We start from the raw sequence: 17,133 nt of genomic DNA, 5'->3' as shown, positions 1-17,133 counted from the left end.
ACTGCTCTTTCCAGGTGTGCTCCATAGAGCAGGCTTAGCCCTGGGGCTGGGGCAGGAAATCTGCCTGTGGAGAAGTGCAGGCTGCCCATCAGGGTTTGGCAGAGGCTCGCTGGTAGATTACGGACTTCATCAGCCAACTCTCACTGGCCATCAACCTGTATTGGGTGCTTTTTGTCTTCTCTAACATGCCTTGTGATAATGGGGGTACCCAACTACTTTGAAGGGGCTAAGATAGGTATAGGGGGATGAATTTGCAGGATTTCACGTTCAAGATACCAGTAACAGATACCAACCCATCTGTACTGTGGAGGGGGACAGGGCAGGATCAAGCCCAGTCCCGCAGATGGGTTTCATGCTGCCCTCATATAAGCCTGGGAGCAGGCCACTGCCCAGAGCTGCATTCAGAGGCTACTGTCTCCTATGTGGCCACAAGGCACAGGTTGGCGGATGGCTTCTGTACCGCAGGTGTGGGGCAGGTGTACATTCTCAGGACAGGCCTTGTTGCACCCTGGTGACTCCTCCTTCTTCTCTTGCAGGAGCTGAACCTCGAGTCCTGCTCTGCTGCTCTATGCTCACTTGGGAAAGGCCCAGAAGGACATCTCGGACTGTTGGTGCTGCTTCATGCAGTTCAAGTAAGTTCACATGTTTTTGACAGCTCTTGGGTACAAGCGAATGCTGAGGCGATGTGTTTTGGGGAATGGGTTTGCCTGCTGGATGGCAAGAGGGGATGAGGATATCAAAGCATTATGACAAGCAAATTTGACACACAAAAAATAAAAAGGTATTGAATGGTACAAAGAGTGCTGAAGGTGCTGGTGAAGAATTACCTTTGAGACTTCATCTCTCACAAGTGAACTCACGGCTTGATTCATACTGCAGTTATACGTGTTCTTACTGTTCCATTGAGCGTATGCCACGGTGTGAAACAGTCCATAGCACTTAAGGCACCAGCTGCTCTTCCCTATTATTTTAAGGCACTGTGCACCTGTCCCTGGGGGTAGACAGGTGGTTATGGTGTTCTCAGCCTGAGGGTTTCTCCAGAAGCTGCTGGGGATGGCAGTTGGGGCACACAGGGCTCCTGCCAGGGGAGCATGGCTCGTTGCGAGCCCCTTGTGAGCCACGTGTGCTTCCTGCTCCATCCTGCAGTGCTCCACGTGTTCGTTCAGTGCTGCTTTTTCAGTTCCCATAACCTCTCTATGTGGTGAACCACATCAGGGATCTGACTTGCAAGATGGCATGTAGCTACTGCAGGACTGTCAGGAACTGTTGTGTCTCATGCAGTTATACTCGTTTTCTCCAAAAATACTTAGGTTGAAAAAAAACTGTTAGCCTAAAGCAAAGAAACTGTGGGAGTCTTCTTTGGAAACGGGTGCTTGCAGTGCTTGGCCTCTGTCAGAGGGTTGTTTTCTCCTCTTGTGTGTGTAACCTGTTTACCTTCTGCAGAGTCTCACATTTTCCATGGCTGTGCCCAAGATGACTGGTGCAAAGCAGTGTGGTTAACAATGCTGGGCCCAAATCGTTTGGCAGTGTTGTAGCAACAGCTGGGTGGATTAATCATAAGCTGCTGCTGTGCTAGGGAGACAAGTATTTATTGCCATTATTTTGGTTTCCTTTTTTTTAGATGGGGTTAGGTAGGGGTGTTTTACCTATTTGCAGATTTTGAGGAAAAAAAAATAATTAAGTCTTAGAATCGTGGGTGAAATTATGAATGAAGCCTTTATTGGGAAAGCATTCCTTTGAGGATGTGGCTGTCAGAGGGCTGGTCCCTGCATCCATCATGAGTTCAGATCATTAGCTGGATGTGCTGCACATGGCTAGTGGAAGAATGCAATACATGAGTTTCTGTATTAGACAAGTGGTTTGCTGTTTGGTTTGCCACCAGATCAGGCTGCCCAGGGCCTCATCCAGCCTGGCAACCATAGATGGGGCATCTACAGCTATATCTACAGGCAAGCTATTCCAGTGCCTCATTACCCTTCTGAGTAGTTTCTTTACTTCCTGTTAAATTCTGGAGCACAGGAGCATGCACTGAGCGGTGCCTGCTGCAAAGGAAGGTGCAAAGGTTTCCAGTTGCAGGCAGTGAGTGCTGCTTCCCTGGCCCTCTGGGAACCAACATCTGCACCACAGCTGCTTTCAGGTGTGTGTTCTCTGATGGGTCTGGAAAAAAACTAAACTTGAGTTTAGGAGCAGCTTTCCTTATTCCTCAAAGTCTTCCCTCTTTTTGGCTGCTGGTCCAGTGTTTCCCTAACTGTGCTTGTAATGATGATCCCTTCGTTTAATTCATGGTTACTGCCTCATGAACTTCACGTTAATGGAATCTGTAACATTTAAAATAGCTGCATAACTTGATGAAAAACAAACAAAAAACCCCAAGAAATATCAATAATAAAGGGATGCATTTCCACTCCACAAATTTAATCCTGTATTATAACATAATTGTGCAGAACTGCCTGGCTGGTGAACAGCTGCACAGCGTGGGCTCTTGGTTCTGCATAGCTGCTTGTTCCTGAGCTGGGGTAATAAATGATTTACTGGTGTGGCTGCAACCTGTGGGCATTAACCCATTGGGCTCCTGAGGGGACAACCTGAAAGCTTGCTTTGTGAGGGCTGCTGGAAGCAATGATCTCAGGTGCAAAGCTGGATGTCTGTTTGCAAAACTTGCTTTATTGCTTGTGGGCTAGTTGCCAAAGGGTTGGATGCAGGGGGTGAGGTGGTGATATTGAGTAGAATCTCTGTTCATTTGAATTTGTTTGATTTTGTTTTTAATTTAATTTTCAGATTTCTGTGTATACTCTCTTATCTCTGCTTTAGAGATGTGATACTCTGTTGCTTTGGGTTTTGCTTTTTGTGGTACCTTCCCTGCATGCTGTATACTTAATGCAGTGTCTTACAAACTGCAACTCTACTTTTTTCTCTCTGGCAATGAGTACCAGAGGACTCCATCAGTTGCTGGAAGTGGGTCAATGATGTACATTTTTCAAGACTGGCTCAGATGGGATGCTCCAGTAAAACAAGCTGATTCTGTGTCTACCTGAATAAAGTACACTTTTTGCTATGATGTTTTTCCTATAATTGCGCGAGTTGAAAGAAACAGATCACTTAAGAGAAAACAGCCCCTAATTTTGTATTCCCTTCCCATCATCTTTCACCTGGCTTTGTGTATCTGGAGGCACTGTATAGCATCTTTTTTTCTTTTTCTTTTTTTTCCAAAGGTAACTATAGTCCTGTTCCTTCTGTTTTGGTTGCCCAGCTTTGGGATGGTCTCTGTTAATGCAGAAAATGCTGAATGTACTTGTCCTTTGAAAACCTGTGCTTCTCAAGAAGTTCCCTTAAGAACTTAAAGTCAATAATTGCTTTTATAAACAAAGTATTTAATCTTTGAGGACTTCCCTAGGATTTACTCCCATCGTGTGTATTCAAGCTACACACTGTATTAAAGGCTATCATCTGAATACTCATTTACTCATTTGAAGAGGCACCTAGAAGGACTGCTAAGGATTTCTGGCAGTTAATACTTGAGCCTGAGATAAATGTTTCGTGCCTACGTGAAACAGCTGCCCCAGAACCTGTTGGAGGACTTAATTTGAGTATAAACATACGTGTGCTTTTGCATACATGCTGCACTATAATTCAAGTTGACTGTTAGTTCTTAACTTTATTAGGATGTAGCTACTTGAGCTGAAGATAGAGCCTGTGCTTTTTATTTTATTACAGCTACATGGTAGCTACTTATAAAATGCTGCTTGGGTTTTAGGAATCGGTATCTTAATTACTGTTTGCCATTAGTAATATTTTTCAAGTACCAATTGACAAGTGAGGGCAGTTGTATCTTGTTACAAGTGGATTGGTTGACAATATGTGTGTGTTGTAAAATGTGAAATGAATCGCCCTGTGCTGATGACCCTTGTACATTTACAGGAGACTGGTCTTTATGATACACAAATAGATTCCGGACACAGGAAAGAGGCTTATGACAAGAGGATGAGATCAGTTTGTATAATTAGAGCTAGCTAATAATCCTTTTACTCTCTGTTGTTTCAACTTCTACAGTGTCTTTGTTTCTTTGAAACTGGGCATGTGGAGCATAGGGTGATAACCACAGTGATTTTTGTGTGGTTTTTATATCTAACGATGGCAGTGTGTGTTTTGGGAGTGATTGCTGCCTTCCTTTGCTGGGCCTGGGGGATATTGCTGCTTTGGCTTACCCCACATGGCTTGATCCCCTTCCAGGGTTTGGGTGGTAAGGTGGGAGCCCCAAAAACCGCAGCCCTGTCCTGCAGGCTGGGCTCCGGCCCATTAACAGCGTGGGTCCATTGGTGCCAACAAGAAGCCAAGCTACATTAAGCAAAGCAAGTTAATCTATATCCAGAGCATTTTATTAAATCATCAGTCAATTAAATCAGTGACGCTCTGCTAGCTTTCGTTCCAGTGAGGCTCTGCATGCAGTTATTAAGCTGTTGCTGTAGCAACTCTTGGCCTTCTGTTGGTGGGGCCTGCTGCATGGGGAAGGCTGCAGTGCTGAGCTCTCCAATAGCATTTAACATTTAGGGCTGATTTTTTCAGTTAAATTCATTCCTTTTCCATCCTTTACTGGGGAAGGAGTGTGTCATGAAGTTGCATCTCTTTCTGGTGCTGCTAAAGCTGTCTGCATGCACCTGGTTGCGGCGGGGACTCCAAGACCTGCCAGTGGTCCTTTGGAGGTGAGGACAGCAGGGCCAGGCCAATACGAAACGTGTTTACATCTCCTTTCCGTTGCTTGCAGCCAAATGGAACTCCTCTGTGTCTATAATTGAATGGCAACATATGGTTTTGTTTGCAGACAGGACGCAGCTGGCAGGCAGCATCACCTGTGGAAATGATGGAGGAGGGATTTTTTTTATAAGGAATCAATTTAGTTACAAAACCGAACCTTCAGCAAGTTACATGAATTCAGGTGGTTGTACACAAATATCTGGGGTTTTATGATCAATATCTCCATCCTCAGCTGCAATGGCACACGCTGTGCTGCCCTGCACTCATACCCCGATTGCTGCCATGTGCTTGAGATGCAGCTCCTCATCTCCTCTCCCTTTTCTACAGTCAGAGGCTTTTGCTAGTGGTATTGTTTACCTGTGTGTTTGTGAGATAACTTTTGAATGGGTTACTTGCTTGATTCCTCTAGCCTCCTATTTCTGGCTAGCTAAAATATCATGCGTTAATATAGCTACGAAGAAAGTCATTCTGCATTTAGTATTGTAATGCCTGGAAGCATGTACATTCATCTTCTGCCACAGAATCACAGAATGTCAGGGTAAAGTTTATTTTAGTTGCTGCAATTGCTGCTTGATTTATACAAATTTTTCCCTGCATACAGCTGAAGAATTGGGTCATTGGTTTATTTCTCCTGCCTAAACAGAATGCTTATTGGTTTTGCTCTGTTTTTTATTTTATTTTTTATTCAATCTGCTTGCACATTAGAGGGCGTTAATACATCAATTAGAAAGGTAGTTCATTTTGTGAATGGTGACTTCTGGCATACGTTCAGAATGAATGAAAATAGTGGGGCAAATTATGTGAACAATTCATTCTTTCTTTCACCTAATACTGAAGAGTGAAAGCAAGTTACTGCTGATTTAAACTGTGCAGGAGGATACCTAGAAAAAATATAGTAGGCAAGACAATGTGAGTAAAATTAAAATTGTTTGTTTCTATTTTCAGACTTATTGCTACAGTTGAAGAAAAAAAAATACATAAACCAAAACAAGAATGGCTTTGTTTCAAATTTTAATTATGTTAGAATAAAAATGCAAGGAGACAATTGATGGGTAATACAATTTGGTAATTTATGTATCACTCCTGAGAAAAAGGGAATATTCTAATGTAGTGATTCCCATGACATTAGGGGAGAGCAGTTAACTTGGGAAAGATGTTGCTATTCTAGTTCTTTGCATGAAATTCAGGGCTCCAGCGGGGATCTGTCTGCATGTGGCCAGCTTGTCCCACGCTTGCTGTTTCTTACTGCCTTTGTTTATCTTGTGTAGCTTAGAACATGAGTGCTTTGGGGGCTGAAACCCAATCCTCCTGATATTTCTGAGCACTTCATAAACTAACATTTTGTGAAAACAGAGTGTGTGGGAGTGTGAGGACATGGTGCTTTGTTGGGTGAGGTTCAGTGGTTGGACTGCGTGTAGTGCCAGCAAGCACTGAGCAGATCCAAATGGGTTCAGATAAATGTGCTGTGTAATCCCTGGATTTCTTTAAACTCTTTTACAGCTTATGGGTTGTTTGTTTAAAGAGGAAGGATCTGAGGATTGGTTGTAAGGCATTGTAATGAAGGTTACCCCACCATGTGTGTATCTATTGGTGGTAATGTTGCAGTGCAAAGGAAAATCTGCTGATGACTGGCTTTCTGAAAGATAGGGCTTCTCTAATTTCTATGGGATGTATGTAGTGTGAACTACCTAGAGTGTTACTCTAGATACTTGAAGGCATGAAGTTCAGTCCTTACAAGGTCCAGAGTCCTTATGCTCAGAACAATTTGCATGAAGCAAATTTTGTGACATTTTGACAAAAAAAATCCTCCCTATGACTTTCAGCATGACAGTGCTGGGATGCAGAGCTCCTTACAATTGGAAAGTCATCCTGCTTTCTCTGCATTTCTGCTTATCTATTCAAATGCTTTCCGTGAGATCTGTAACTTCATCAGTGTGTATTTTGGCTGTCCCCTCCCTCCCGCGACCACGAGCTCTTTATGGCTGAGACTGTTTTTGTACAGTTGGGAGTGCGTGCTTCAGGCTCAGAAAGTACAGATCACTGTTTCCAGTGTCAAAAATAAGTGTTGAGATGAAGATGAGATTCAGCAGAGCTTAAACTTGAGGAATATCTAAAATGAAAGCATAAAAAAAAAAAAAGCTTAACTTGAAGCATGAAAAGCTTGAAGACCTCAAAGACTTAAGATTGAAGTGTATATTATCACATATATGATGTATAAGGAAGAGGAGATGGAAGAGGTAGACTTGCACGGAGATACCAAATTGTTTCAGTGCCTCTCCTTGTTCCTGCCCATCCTATTGCTTTCCTTTCTGACTGGGGGAAAAAAAAAAGAGCAAGTGTGAATGTGACATGATGGGAAAATCTCAAGGCCATTTTGTTAACTCTGAGCTGTGCTGTGTGCACAGACCTTCAGTGTTATCCGTGCAGGGCCATAGGTATGGCTTTCAGTTTTGTCCTTAAGATACACGTTGTGATGCCTGTAAGAAATAAGCCAACTAATTAAGGTGAAATTAAATAGCATCTGGGAAAAGTAGATGGAGAGTATTTATTATTTAGGTACGTGGTGTTCGTATCCCTTCCTGCTCCCTCTGCTTGTTTGTAAACTCTTCAGGGCAGGAACTTTGTTTGCATTGACGTTTTCTACAGCACGCAAGCTGATGGGGGCCCTGATCCTGGCTAAGGTTTTCGGAACCATAGTAAAGCAAATAAATGCTGCTCTTTTCACTTCTTGTCAGTTAATACCATATCCAAAGAAATCAAACACAGTAGTTTGTTTTCTTCCATGGCATATGTGGAATAACACAGAATTTCTCCAGAAGAGGCTGTAATAACACTAACTGTATTAGTTCTTCAATGCTTAGCGGAGCAGAAAGATATCCTCCCCATTCTGGGAAGACTTAAATAGCTTTCAGTTTTACTGACTTATGCAGTTATTTATAATGCCTGAAACCTCTGCTGCTCTTAAGAGCTGGAACCTGGACTTTTATTTCACGTCCTGCTTTAAAACTTGCAAACACGAGGGGATTTCACTGTGGTATCCTAAGGGGAAAAGCCTAATAGAATTCCAGAAGCATTGCAAGATGGATGTCTGGATGGCCATAAAGCATGGCATTAAAAAAAATATCTGAAAGATGCAAGTATTTTCAACAAGGAGTACGAATGTTTTAAGTACAGGCAACCACTAATGGAAGAAAAGAACTGTACATCTTGGGACATCCGAGTGTGCCCACAGGTAATTAATTGTACATGCAGGAAGACAGTGTGAATTTGTGTCAGACTAATTTGTTTTGTTCACTTTCTGTAAATGCTTTGGTGAATGGGTTTAGAGGGGAGGCTGTCCTTCCTTCTGTAAATAACAGGGATCTTCACTTAGTCCTATAGATGACACATTAAACTTGTGAGATGGGCAGTTGTGGGGCTGCAAGATCCCTCAGTGGCTGTGTAGTAAGAACCATCTTCTGTGTGACTGAGACATGGTAGAAATACTTCTCTCCAGTTGCGTTTTCATAAGGCAATTATATGATACTTAGGCAGATGTCGAGTGGTGCCAGAGATGTACGTGGAATGGTGCTGATGAAATGCTTTGGTTGAGCAGTCTGAGAGGGAAATGAAGTCTTATGCTGCGAAAGGCATTTGCAGTGGTTGCTGGACTTGCAGTGAATGTGGAATCAATTTGTGTAATTTTAGCCCTGGTGGAAGCACACTTCTTGAGGAATGCAGCTGATCCTGCAACCTTTATCAGCCCGTGAGGCTGAGCATGTTTGAGATGTCCTGTGGTGAGCCAGTCTGTTTTGTGTGTCTTCTAGGATTTTCCTTTAATCTAAGCTCTGTTGCAGGGTGATGAGGAAACAAGTGCCAGGCTCTTGGCCAATATTTTGATTTCGAAAAGGAGAAGATAAGGTAAATATGCTGTTCTTTGAGGGATGGAGATGCTCTCACCACTCCTGGTGCCATGAGATGGGTTTTAGTGGGTGCAGACTGCATTTTGGGTGCTGTGACCATGTGGTCTGCTGGAGGCTTAGCAGAACCAGGCAGGTCCTCACATTCCTATTTCCACCCGTGGAGACTGCTTGCTCGAAGTGACAATACCCAAATACCCAATACCCAAAGCACAGCCTTGGTCTGTGTAAAGGTTGCAAGGCTGCTTCCCCCAGCATCAGGGAGCATGGTGCTGAAATTCCTTTTGCTCACTTGGAAACGTTTGGCTCTCTGTGTAGTCACAGCTTCGGAAGCTGCCTCAAGAGACAGTGTTCAGAGTAGTTACATTGCCTGCTCCAGCACTGTGACAAATAGCATTTGGGGACAGAGCTGAGCCCTTCCAGTTGGCAGTAACTGGCACGATCACTTTCTTTTTGATTCTGTAAGCAGATCCTAGGTCGAGCGCGTGCAACAATTGTTTCTGATAGAATACATCAGCGTGTTTCACTGCAGGCTGCATGTGCCCTGCCTGCAGAAAGCAAGCTGCTCTTCCTGTGAGGTTTTCTCTAGAATTTATGTGTGGGACTCCTAAGTATACTCTTCATTTTTTTTTTCTGGCTTGACTTGATGATGGAGAAGGTGCATTTTTCTTTCTTTGCAACGTGAACTGTAGCAGGTTGAAGGCTTTCAAACAAGGATGGAGGTGGGGTTGTTATTTGCCCTTTCTTGTCGGCTTGGCTCTCAAAGCAGTTCATTTACAGTCCAACTCCGTACCTCACAACAGGGCCAGGCTTTCTCTCTGCAGTTTGCATTGTCTGATAAGGGCAGGTGTGGTGCTTCTTGTCCAAAAATTAGAAACTGCTTTCTGGGGAGCAGAGCAGGCATCAACTCAGAGGATGACCTCCTCTAATCTATACAGACCTGCTCTAATCTGTGAGTCTTCCTCTAATCAATACAGAAAAAAATGTTTTAGAGCTTTTTATTTTTCAACACCAAAGAGCCTTGCTTCCTCCCCCCCTCCTCCCTTTTTTTAATTTTATATTTAAAGCAGCCCAAATTAAATTAGGATCCTTATGAATCTTGCTCTAATAATTACCATCAGAGTCTTTTGTTTTCATTTACTTTTCGTTTTCCTTACTAAGTTGCTTTTTTTCAGAGGCTGCCTGCCTACCCACTGGCTGGAGAAGCTAACATCCAGAGACTTACTTTTAGTCCTCTGCTGATGTGAAACAGTCATTCAGACTTATCTGTCACTCTGTTTTTCTCATATGTTTTTGCCAGAGCACTTCCTAACAAGATAAAATATCTTCAGAACTTGCTTGTCTCCTTGCAAATGAAGTTTGCTTTGAAAAATTGGGCTGACATATATATTATGAAATATTAAATTTCATTTAAGCCATTGATATGAAGACTTCTAGTAAGATAAAAGGGGGAAATCTTCCTGCAAGAAGTATTTCCAGGTATTTTTCTTGTTTGTCAAGATCAAGCATCCAACAGTCACACTGTCACCTTACCTCACTGCTGCTGCTATGAACTTCTCTTGCAAACAAACAAAAATCCCATACCAGCTCAGCCATGTGTTTGAACTCCTGGGCATCCCCTTTTCTTTCATGAGCAGTGTCAGTATTTTCACTTCCTTAGGTATGAAGCCTTCTTTTGGCCTCTGCAGCTTGTGACACTGTCTTTCAACCAAACTCAACTCTCCCACAAGATGAGGTTATGCTATGGGAGTTTGGAACCAGCCCATCCTTCCTTTCCTGACCTGCATGTGTTCTTTTCTATTTCTCTCTGCTCAGCTGCTGCCAGGCATCTGCCAGGAAGGGGATGAAGCAATGCAACATGCATTTCTGTAGGGAGGCAGAGGTCAAGAGTATGCAAGGCCACATGATTACTTGAATAACAAAAATCCAAATGCTATGTTGATAGGATACCCTTCTGCTGTTGCTGTTTTGTACATATCTTGGATACCATCAGTGCAGTCAGACTTCTTATACTAGCTTCTACCAAAGATCTTGAAAGGAAAGTTCATAATATTGTTTGTTTTGTCTGCTCTGTTAAAGTGATCTGATTTTTAAACAACAGCAACAACAAAACTTAATGGAGCCTGAGTGCAGGGTTTGCACAGTGGAACCCAGAAGAAAAATGACTTGATGGTATTGGGCATGATATGCAGTGTAACAGCTTCTTAATTTGGATAAATCTGACGGTAGGTACTATGATGGAGTGCAGGAGCTACAGTTTCTGCTGCGTATGAAGGCGTGAGGAGCGTTAGCAGTAGGTGGCAGGATGGCATTTTGCACAAAACTTGTGAAAGCAGGGGAGGGGGGCTCTTAGTGGCTCAGTCCTACGGCATGGCAGCCCAAACACCAAGCACGGGGTGACAGGGCCCCTCCATGGCTTAGCTGGAAGGGGGTAGGCTAAAGCTGTCAGTAGAAAAAGGTGAATGAAGGTTTGGCTTCGTACCCGATTCCTTCTGTCGGCAGCTCTCCTGCTTCTCAAACCCGCACCGGGGATGGGACAGTAAGTCAGAACACTGAATCCTGCTGCTGTTTTAACAGTGCACTGGGGTCAGGCGGACGCTTCCTGCCTGGTTGGTGAGGCTTTGGGTTGGGCTTTTTTGAAAGTGTTGACTTGATGGCTGGGTATAGCCAACAGGAGCAGGATGGGGAGGTAGCAATGGCAGTCCTGTATCTGTAGGGCAGGTTGGCCCCTTCCCCGTAGCTTTGTCCCAGCAAAGCAAATAGCTAGGGTGAAGATGAGGTGCAAGCTTCCTGAGAGTATGCTTGCTTTTTTGGCTTTGTGGGTAACTGTAGATGTAACTTGATTGCAAATCACAGATGTTATTTTGTGTGGTGACAACAGTGACAGTAACGTACCTGTGAACCTTGATGTGGAAGAGGTAAAGCTGTTAGCTAATGAAGGGGAAAGGATGACTTCAAGTGTGTTAGAATAACTTCCTTTCCTCGGAGCTGACTTTTGAGAAGCTAAAATTACTGATGAGAGTTTAGTAAAACTAATTATTTGGGAATAGAGAGGAACTCGAGGAGTAGAATTTGTGTCTCGGGCAGATACAGACCTGTCATGTTCTGTTCTCCTGAATGTTTCATATGACATTCTCTAACTTGTATCTTAGGCCAATTGTAATATAGCCAGTGTGGAGGTATGGCTGAATTTCAGGGATAAAGAGTAATCCTGGAAGTTTTCATGAATGCAAAAATGTAGACACATTGACTTTGAAGGTATATCACACAGCATCTTTTATCAGCAAAAAGAGAAGTAGTTCATGTACTTGTCATGACTTGAAAAGAAATGGTGAGAAAACAATGCTTTGTCTTAACTCCCTTTAAACATTCTCATCTGAGACAGAACTGTTTTGCTTCTCTGCAGCAATATATTTTTTTAAGTCATATCCAAGTGCTACCAGATTGCTGAGCCAGAATGCGGGACTTAATTTTGCATCAGGAGGGAATTGCTCTGTTGCAGTGAGACTTTGTAAAAATTCAAATGTGGGATGGGCTTAGAGGGAGTTTGTCCAACTCTGGTTTAATCTCTGTAAGGTACAATAACAGCTCTCAGCTGGATTTTGCTTCGGTTCCCCTGTTCAAGATGTCTGTGTTCAGGTAGGTCGTGAGGCAGATTGACAAGGCTTGCATGGTTTGCACTTCTGTTGGTTTTGGTTTTTTTTTTAATTATCTTTTAGTATTTTTTCCTATTTTTTTTTTTTTCTATTTTTTGCTTTTCTTTGTGAGAGCTCAGTAGGACTGGCACGGCAGGAGAATATCATATGGAGGATTGCTTGCAGAGCTGCTTTTGGAGCTTACCAGCCCAAACACAGCTTGTGTTCCTTGTCCCCTGTTTTCACCAGCAAGCAATGCTTTGTAAATCCAAAGAGGTAGGGAAAACTATCAAGTGTAACCATTTTGAGGCATTCTTGCTGGTGGGAGGGACTCTTGAGGTTGAAAATAACAATGAATTGAATAAATCTAGAAGCTATTTTGGGGCGTTCATCTGTCTGTGGTGTGGGACCTTCTGCGGCGGGATGGTGTTGGGCTGAGCAGCTCGGCAGGTAACTCAGCCATTGAGAAAAACCAGTGCAAAAGCACTTTGCAGTATAAGCAGAGCGTGTGAGGGAGCACTAAAAGCTGGAATCAGCTATGAGAACTTCAACTGTTTTTGGATTTCTGTCTCACTAAAGGCAAACTGGGGGTTTTAGAAGGGAACAAAGTATGAACAAGATCCTGTGTGGGTTGTTTCTTTGTAGAGAGGCAGAGTGATGTTTCATCTCCTTTTGAAAAGGGGTTAAAGTACTTGCTGTGCAGACTGCAGTGCTGCAGACATGAGCAGTGACAGAGATTGAATTTTTAATTATTTTGCATGCCTTCATCTCAGGAGCTTGGATTGCTTTATACATGTGTTAAACAAACTTGCAGCTTTTGCTTGTGCTGTTTGCCGCTGCAGTGGAGAAATGGGAAAGCGTGTGAAAGTGGGGGAAATAAATGGACAGATGTGTTGTGAAGGACTGATCACTGTCATAAAGGTTGCTAGGAGGAGGGGTGGATTTAGGGGTGTGTGAATGGGAAGCCAGTTTCACTTGGAACATCAGAAGAGCCAACATGGCCAGTGGTACTGATGGGAAGCAAACAGTGATTTGCTCAGCAAATTGTTTTAGAATTGCCTTTGCTTAATAACTGCATAAATGAAAAAATAGCAGATCCTTGTTGACCTGAAAGAAGGAAAATACAGACAATAGTTGTTTTTACTTAACTTTCTATTAGAAGCAGTAATGTAAGAGTGCTAGTACCACGTTGGAAATGTAACATCGTGCAGCTTATGGAGAAGTACTTAACATTTTATGGAAAACAGTCCTAAATTTGTCTTTTCTTTTTTGTTTCAGTGTTCTGAGGTCATGAAACTTAATCCACAGCAAGCTCCATTATATGTGAGTAAAAAGTTTCAACAGTTCTTTCCTCTCCTCCTATTCCTGTAAAATGCTTCTCACCACCAATGATGGAGATTCTGCTCATTTCCTCCCTGATCTCTAAAGACATTGCTTGTGTTCACTCAGTTGTACTCCCAGTAAACAGTGATAACCCTCAGGTGAGTTTACTGAGTCCCTCTGACTTCCAAGGACTCAGTTTGAAGGCGGTTTTGTGGCACATGGTAATGCTGATGTCACGTAGCCTGCGCAGTGCAGGAGCCCCCTGCTTTTTGGTTCCTCACTTGGTGTGTTGAGAGGTTGTAAGAAGGGATTACTGGAGTGGAGAATAGAGCATCCAATGCACAGCTCACTCTGATAATGTATTTCTGCTCAGGGTTTTAAATGTGGCAGGGAGCGTCTGGAAGCAGTTGGGGCTGGGCTGGCAGGCTCCTGCAGCAGGGCATGGATTATGTCACCTCCTGCAAGCTCATAGCCTCACTGGCTGCGTTAATAGGGAACAAGCTTCCTTTTGCTCTTGAATAGCAGCTTTGTTGCAGAATACGGGGACTGTCAAATTAGACCCAAATTTGTGGGCGTGGATGCATGTGTGACACTTGTGCCAAAGCTGCCAGCCAAGGCTGTAACCATTTACTTTCTGCATTGCTGTGCACACAGCAGCATGGGCTGCTAAGCTGTCCTGGGTTTGTATGCTGCAAGAATGGAAAGCTGGGAGGAAAAATTGCTTACTAATGTAGTTCTATGGGGTAGGAATAGGAAACTCTCACATCGGGTGCATGAGCTGTACCTTGGAAAGCATTGTTTGTGGTAAATAGTGAACTTGCTGACCTTTAATTTCATGGAATTTTTCAACTTTTGTGTATGCTTCGTTACCACCTGGAAGTTGTGTGCATTAGAATTCATTCTGTCCTTACTGTGCTAAGTATGGTGCTGAGAGCAAGATGAACACCACTTAGAATGATTCGACTAGAGCAAAACAGCCTTCCTGGAGTAGAATGCCATGTTGTGTTTTATTATGGAGCTCAGATCAGACTGAAGTCTGTTAAAACACAAACATGCTGAACAGAGTGACTTTGAATAAACTTTTATTTAAACTTTGGGTTTGTTTAAAACAAAACAAAACAAAAAACAGACTTATGTATAAATATGTTCTGCAGATGCTACAGTAAACATGTTTGAATGGCAGAAAGCAGGATAAAATTATTCTTATGTCTTTTGAGGAGCAGGGTATGCCTTAACTAATTAGGAGGCTTTGTTTTCCCAGTCTTCTGACTTAGTTTACTTTTCCCACCATTTTGTGTAGTTTTGCATTCAACACATACTTCAGTGGCTGATTTAAAAGTCCTCTTCTCCACGTGACAGTGAGGACTTGGCTGAGGTCAAACTTTGCCCAGTGGAAAACAATGATTGTATGGCACTCGGTATTGTTTTTTTCTTTCAGATGGGAATAAGTTCATGGCAACATTATTTCTGCATCAGAGACTCCTTTTTCTCTCCCCTTTATGATCCCATGACCAGGTGTCTATGCAGATCAGATCCCTTTCAAAACAGACAAATCTTGGTGGCTTAAGGAAGAGGAGAAAGCAAAAAGAAACTCATCAACCTTAAAAACTAGATATTTAATCTTCCTATTTCCTTTCAGTGTTGATGTTATGCAAATTTTAAAATTAGTTGCTGTGTTCCTGGAGGTGTGAATTGGCTCAGCTCATCTGAGAACTGTGTGATGGGAGCAGAACATAAAGGAAAATATATTTTCCTGGTATTTTTCTTTATTCAAGGCCTGGCCTGTTAGCAGGTAAATACCAAACCTTGTTCAGAGCAGTGGTAACTCTGCTTTCCTTGCACGGTTTCCTCCTCCAGCTTGTTTTCAGGAAACTGGGAACAGTGTCCAATGAATTTCTCCATAATTAATTACAGCTCTGTGAAATAGATGACTGGAAATGGCAGGCAGTACAAACACATCAGGGAGTCTCTCTACATTTGCCTCCTTTCAGGAATGTTGCTTCCCCCAGGTTTTACCCTTTTGTGCTTGGGGCCTTTGCGGTGCATCCTTTATACATTTTCTCTTTTAAATAAATTGGTTAGATTCAAAATTATTTATTTAATTTGAATCTTGCATGAGTTTCATCCTGAAAGCTCCATGTAAAGCGCTGGCTTTGGCTAGTGCACAGAAATAATACAAAAATGCCTTAGAAAAATCTGACTGTAGCAACTTTACTGATCTACTTTTGAGTGGAGAAACTAAAAAATGATGTCTCCAGATCTATTCCTGGAAGTCTATCAGCTTGTAGCACGTTACTCCCTATCTGATGATTACCAGATTGCCTGGACTTGTAACTTAATAATTACGAAAGACATACTGGGAACTTAAGGTGTTGAATCTACTCGAGACCAGAATTTTGCGGGTGATAGAAAACGTAGAACTTCCACATATGCTCTAATATGGGGATGAGCTTGGTGCTGCTCCTGGTTTGCCAGCAGTGTGGTCACAAGGCAGAGGAGCTCGTGCCAGGAGAGATAAGACAGCTATGCATTCCTTGATATAGCGTAGTGCAAGTTCGGCGCAGTGCGAGACACTTAACGCCAGGGCCAAGCAGCTATCCGAGCTGCATGGCTGTCAGCACTCAGTTGTGTTTAAATACCGTGGTGTCTTTGGCCCAGGGTTGTGTGAATTGAAAATAAAGATGTTCAAGCCTTACCTCCTTTCTAAAGCTGCTTAATAGGGGATGAACCTTAGCTCTGCCTTGCTGCCAGCAGCTGGGTTCTGAAGAGGCAGGGCAGCAGAGCTGGGAAGTCCTTAACAAGGTCTGCTGTGTTCGTGCAGCTGCGATGAAGGATTCAAATCTCTTTGTTAAAGTAGTGGTCCTAAACCTTGTCATACAAACTTGGCTCCAATGCAGCGATAGTTCCTAGAGCTGTAATCTGCACAGTACATAAGGCTGTAGCAAGGACCAGGATTTATTTATCTCCTGGCTTTTTCACTGGTGTGGCTTAAGGTTATGAAAAGGAACTGCTACTTGGCTGGGATCTCTGGTTTTTTGTTGCTGGTGTTCTTCTATTCATGTTTTGGGTTTTTCTGGGTGTTTTATATTTTCCCCTAATACGTATTTGTATTGGTCAGACTTTATGTGGGGCTTTGGTGTGCCTGTGGATATTCTGTGGAAGAGTTGCTCTATGAACGTTTTTAACATATGTGGGTTTCTTCAACAGTACTTTACTGCAGGATTTGCTCATAAGTGCACGTGGCTGAGCAGTCCTGGGACAGTACTCTACTGGGAACATCTCTACTGGTGCTCAGGTACCACGTTAAATCTGAAAGTGGCTTCACCTTTTGTACTTCAGAGCTGTCCCGTTGGTATGGGAACTCTATCAAGCACAAGGGAGTGGATGTAGGACAGTGTTTCAAATCTTGCTTCTGCTCTTTCTGGGGGCTTTGTGCACCCAAAACCCCAAATGAAAGGCTGAGATGCTCCTTATGCTGACAGGGCTCAGGGTGGAGTGGGAAAGTTGCAGAACTCTGGCATTAA

The 17,133-nt window shown here is 43.0% G+C and overlaps 1 protein-coding gene across 8 annotated transcripts in view; it reads left to right on the top strand.

Moving 5' to 3' along the window:
• Positions 1-17,133, top strand: part of AKAP13 (A-kinase anchoring protein 13) — a 199,102-nt gene that overhangs the window by 40,634 nt on the left and 141,335 nt on the right. For 6 of the 8 annotated variants that reach the window (XM_085234174.1, XM_085234168.1, XM_085234175.1 and 3 more), the window contains exon 1: positions 13,565-13,609. In XM_085234174.1, coding sequence (XP_085090300.1) covers positions 13,577-13,609 — 33 coding nt within the window. In that variant the 5' untranslated portion in view covers positions 13,565-13,576. Of the gene's footprint in view, positions 1-536; positions 633-13,564; positions 13,610-17,133 lie in introns of those variants that run through there. The other 2 variants (XM_085234171.1, XM_085234170.1) reach the window with 1 other exon arrangement.

This window comes from Meleagris gallopavo, chromosome 12 (assembly GCF_905368555.1).
Source record: "Meleagris gallopavo chromosome 12, MGAL_WU_HG_1.1, whole genome shotgun sequence".
NCBI classification, from domain to species: domain Eukaryota; kingdom Metazoa; phylum Chordata; class Aves; order Galliformes; family Phasianidae; genus Meleagris; species Meleagris gallopavo.
The sequence above is the reverse complement of the archived record's forward strand: the minus strand, read 5'-3'. Positions and strand labels throughout refer to the sequence as shown.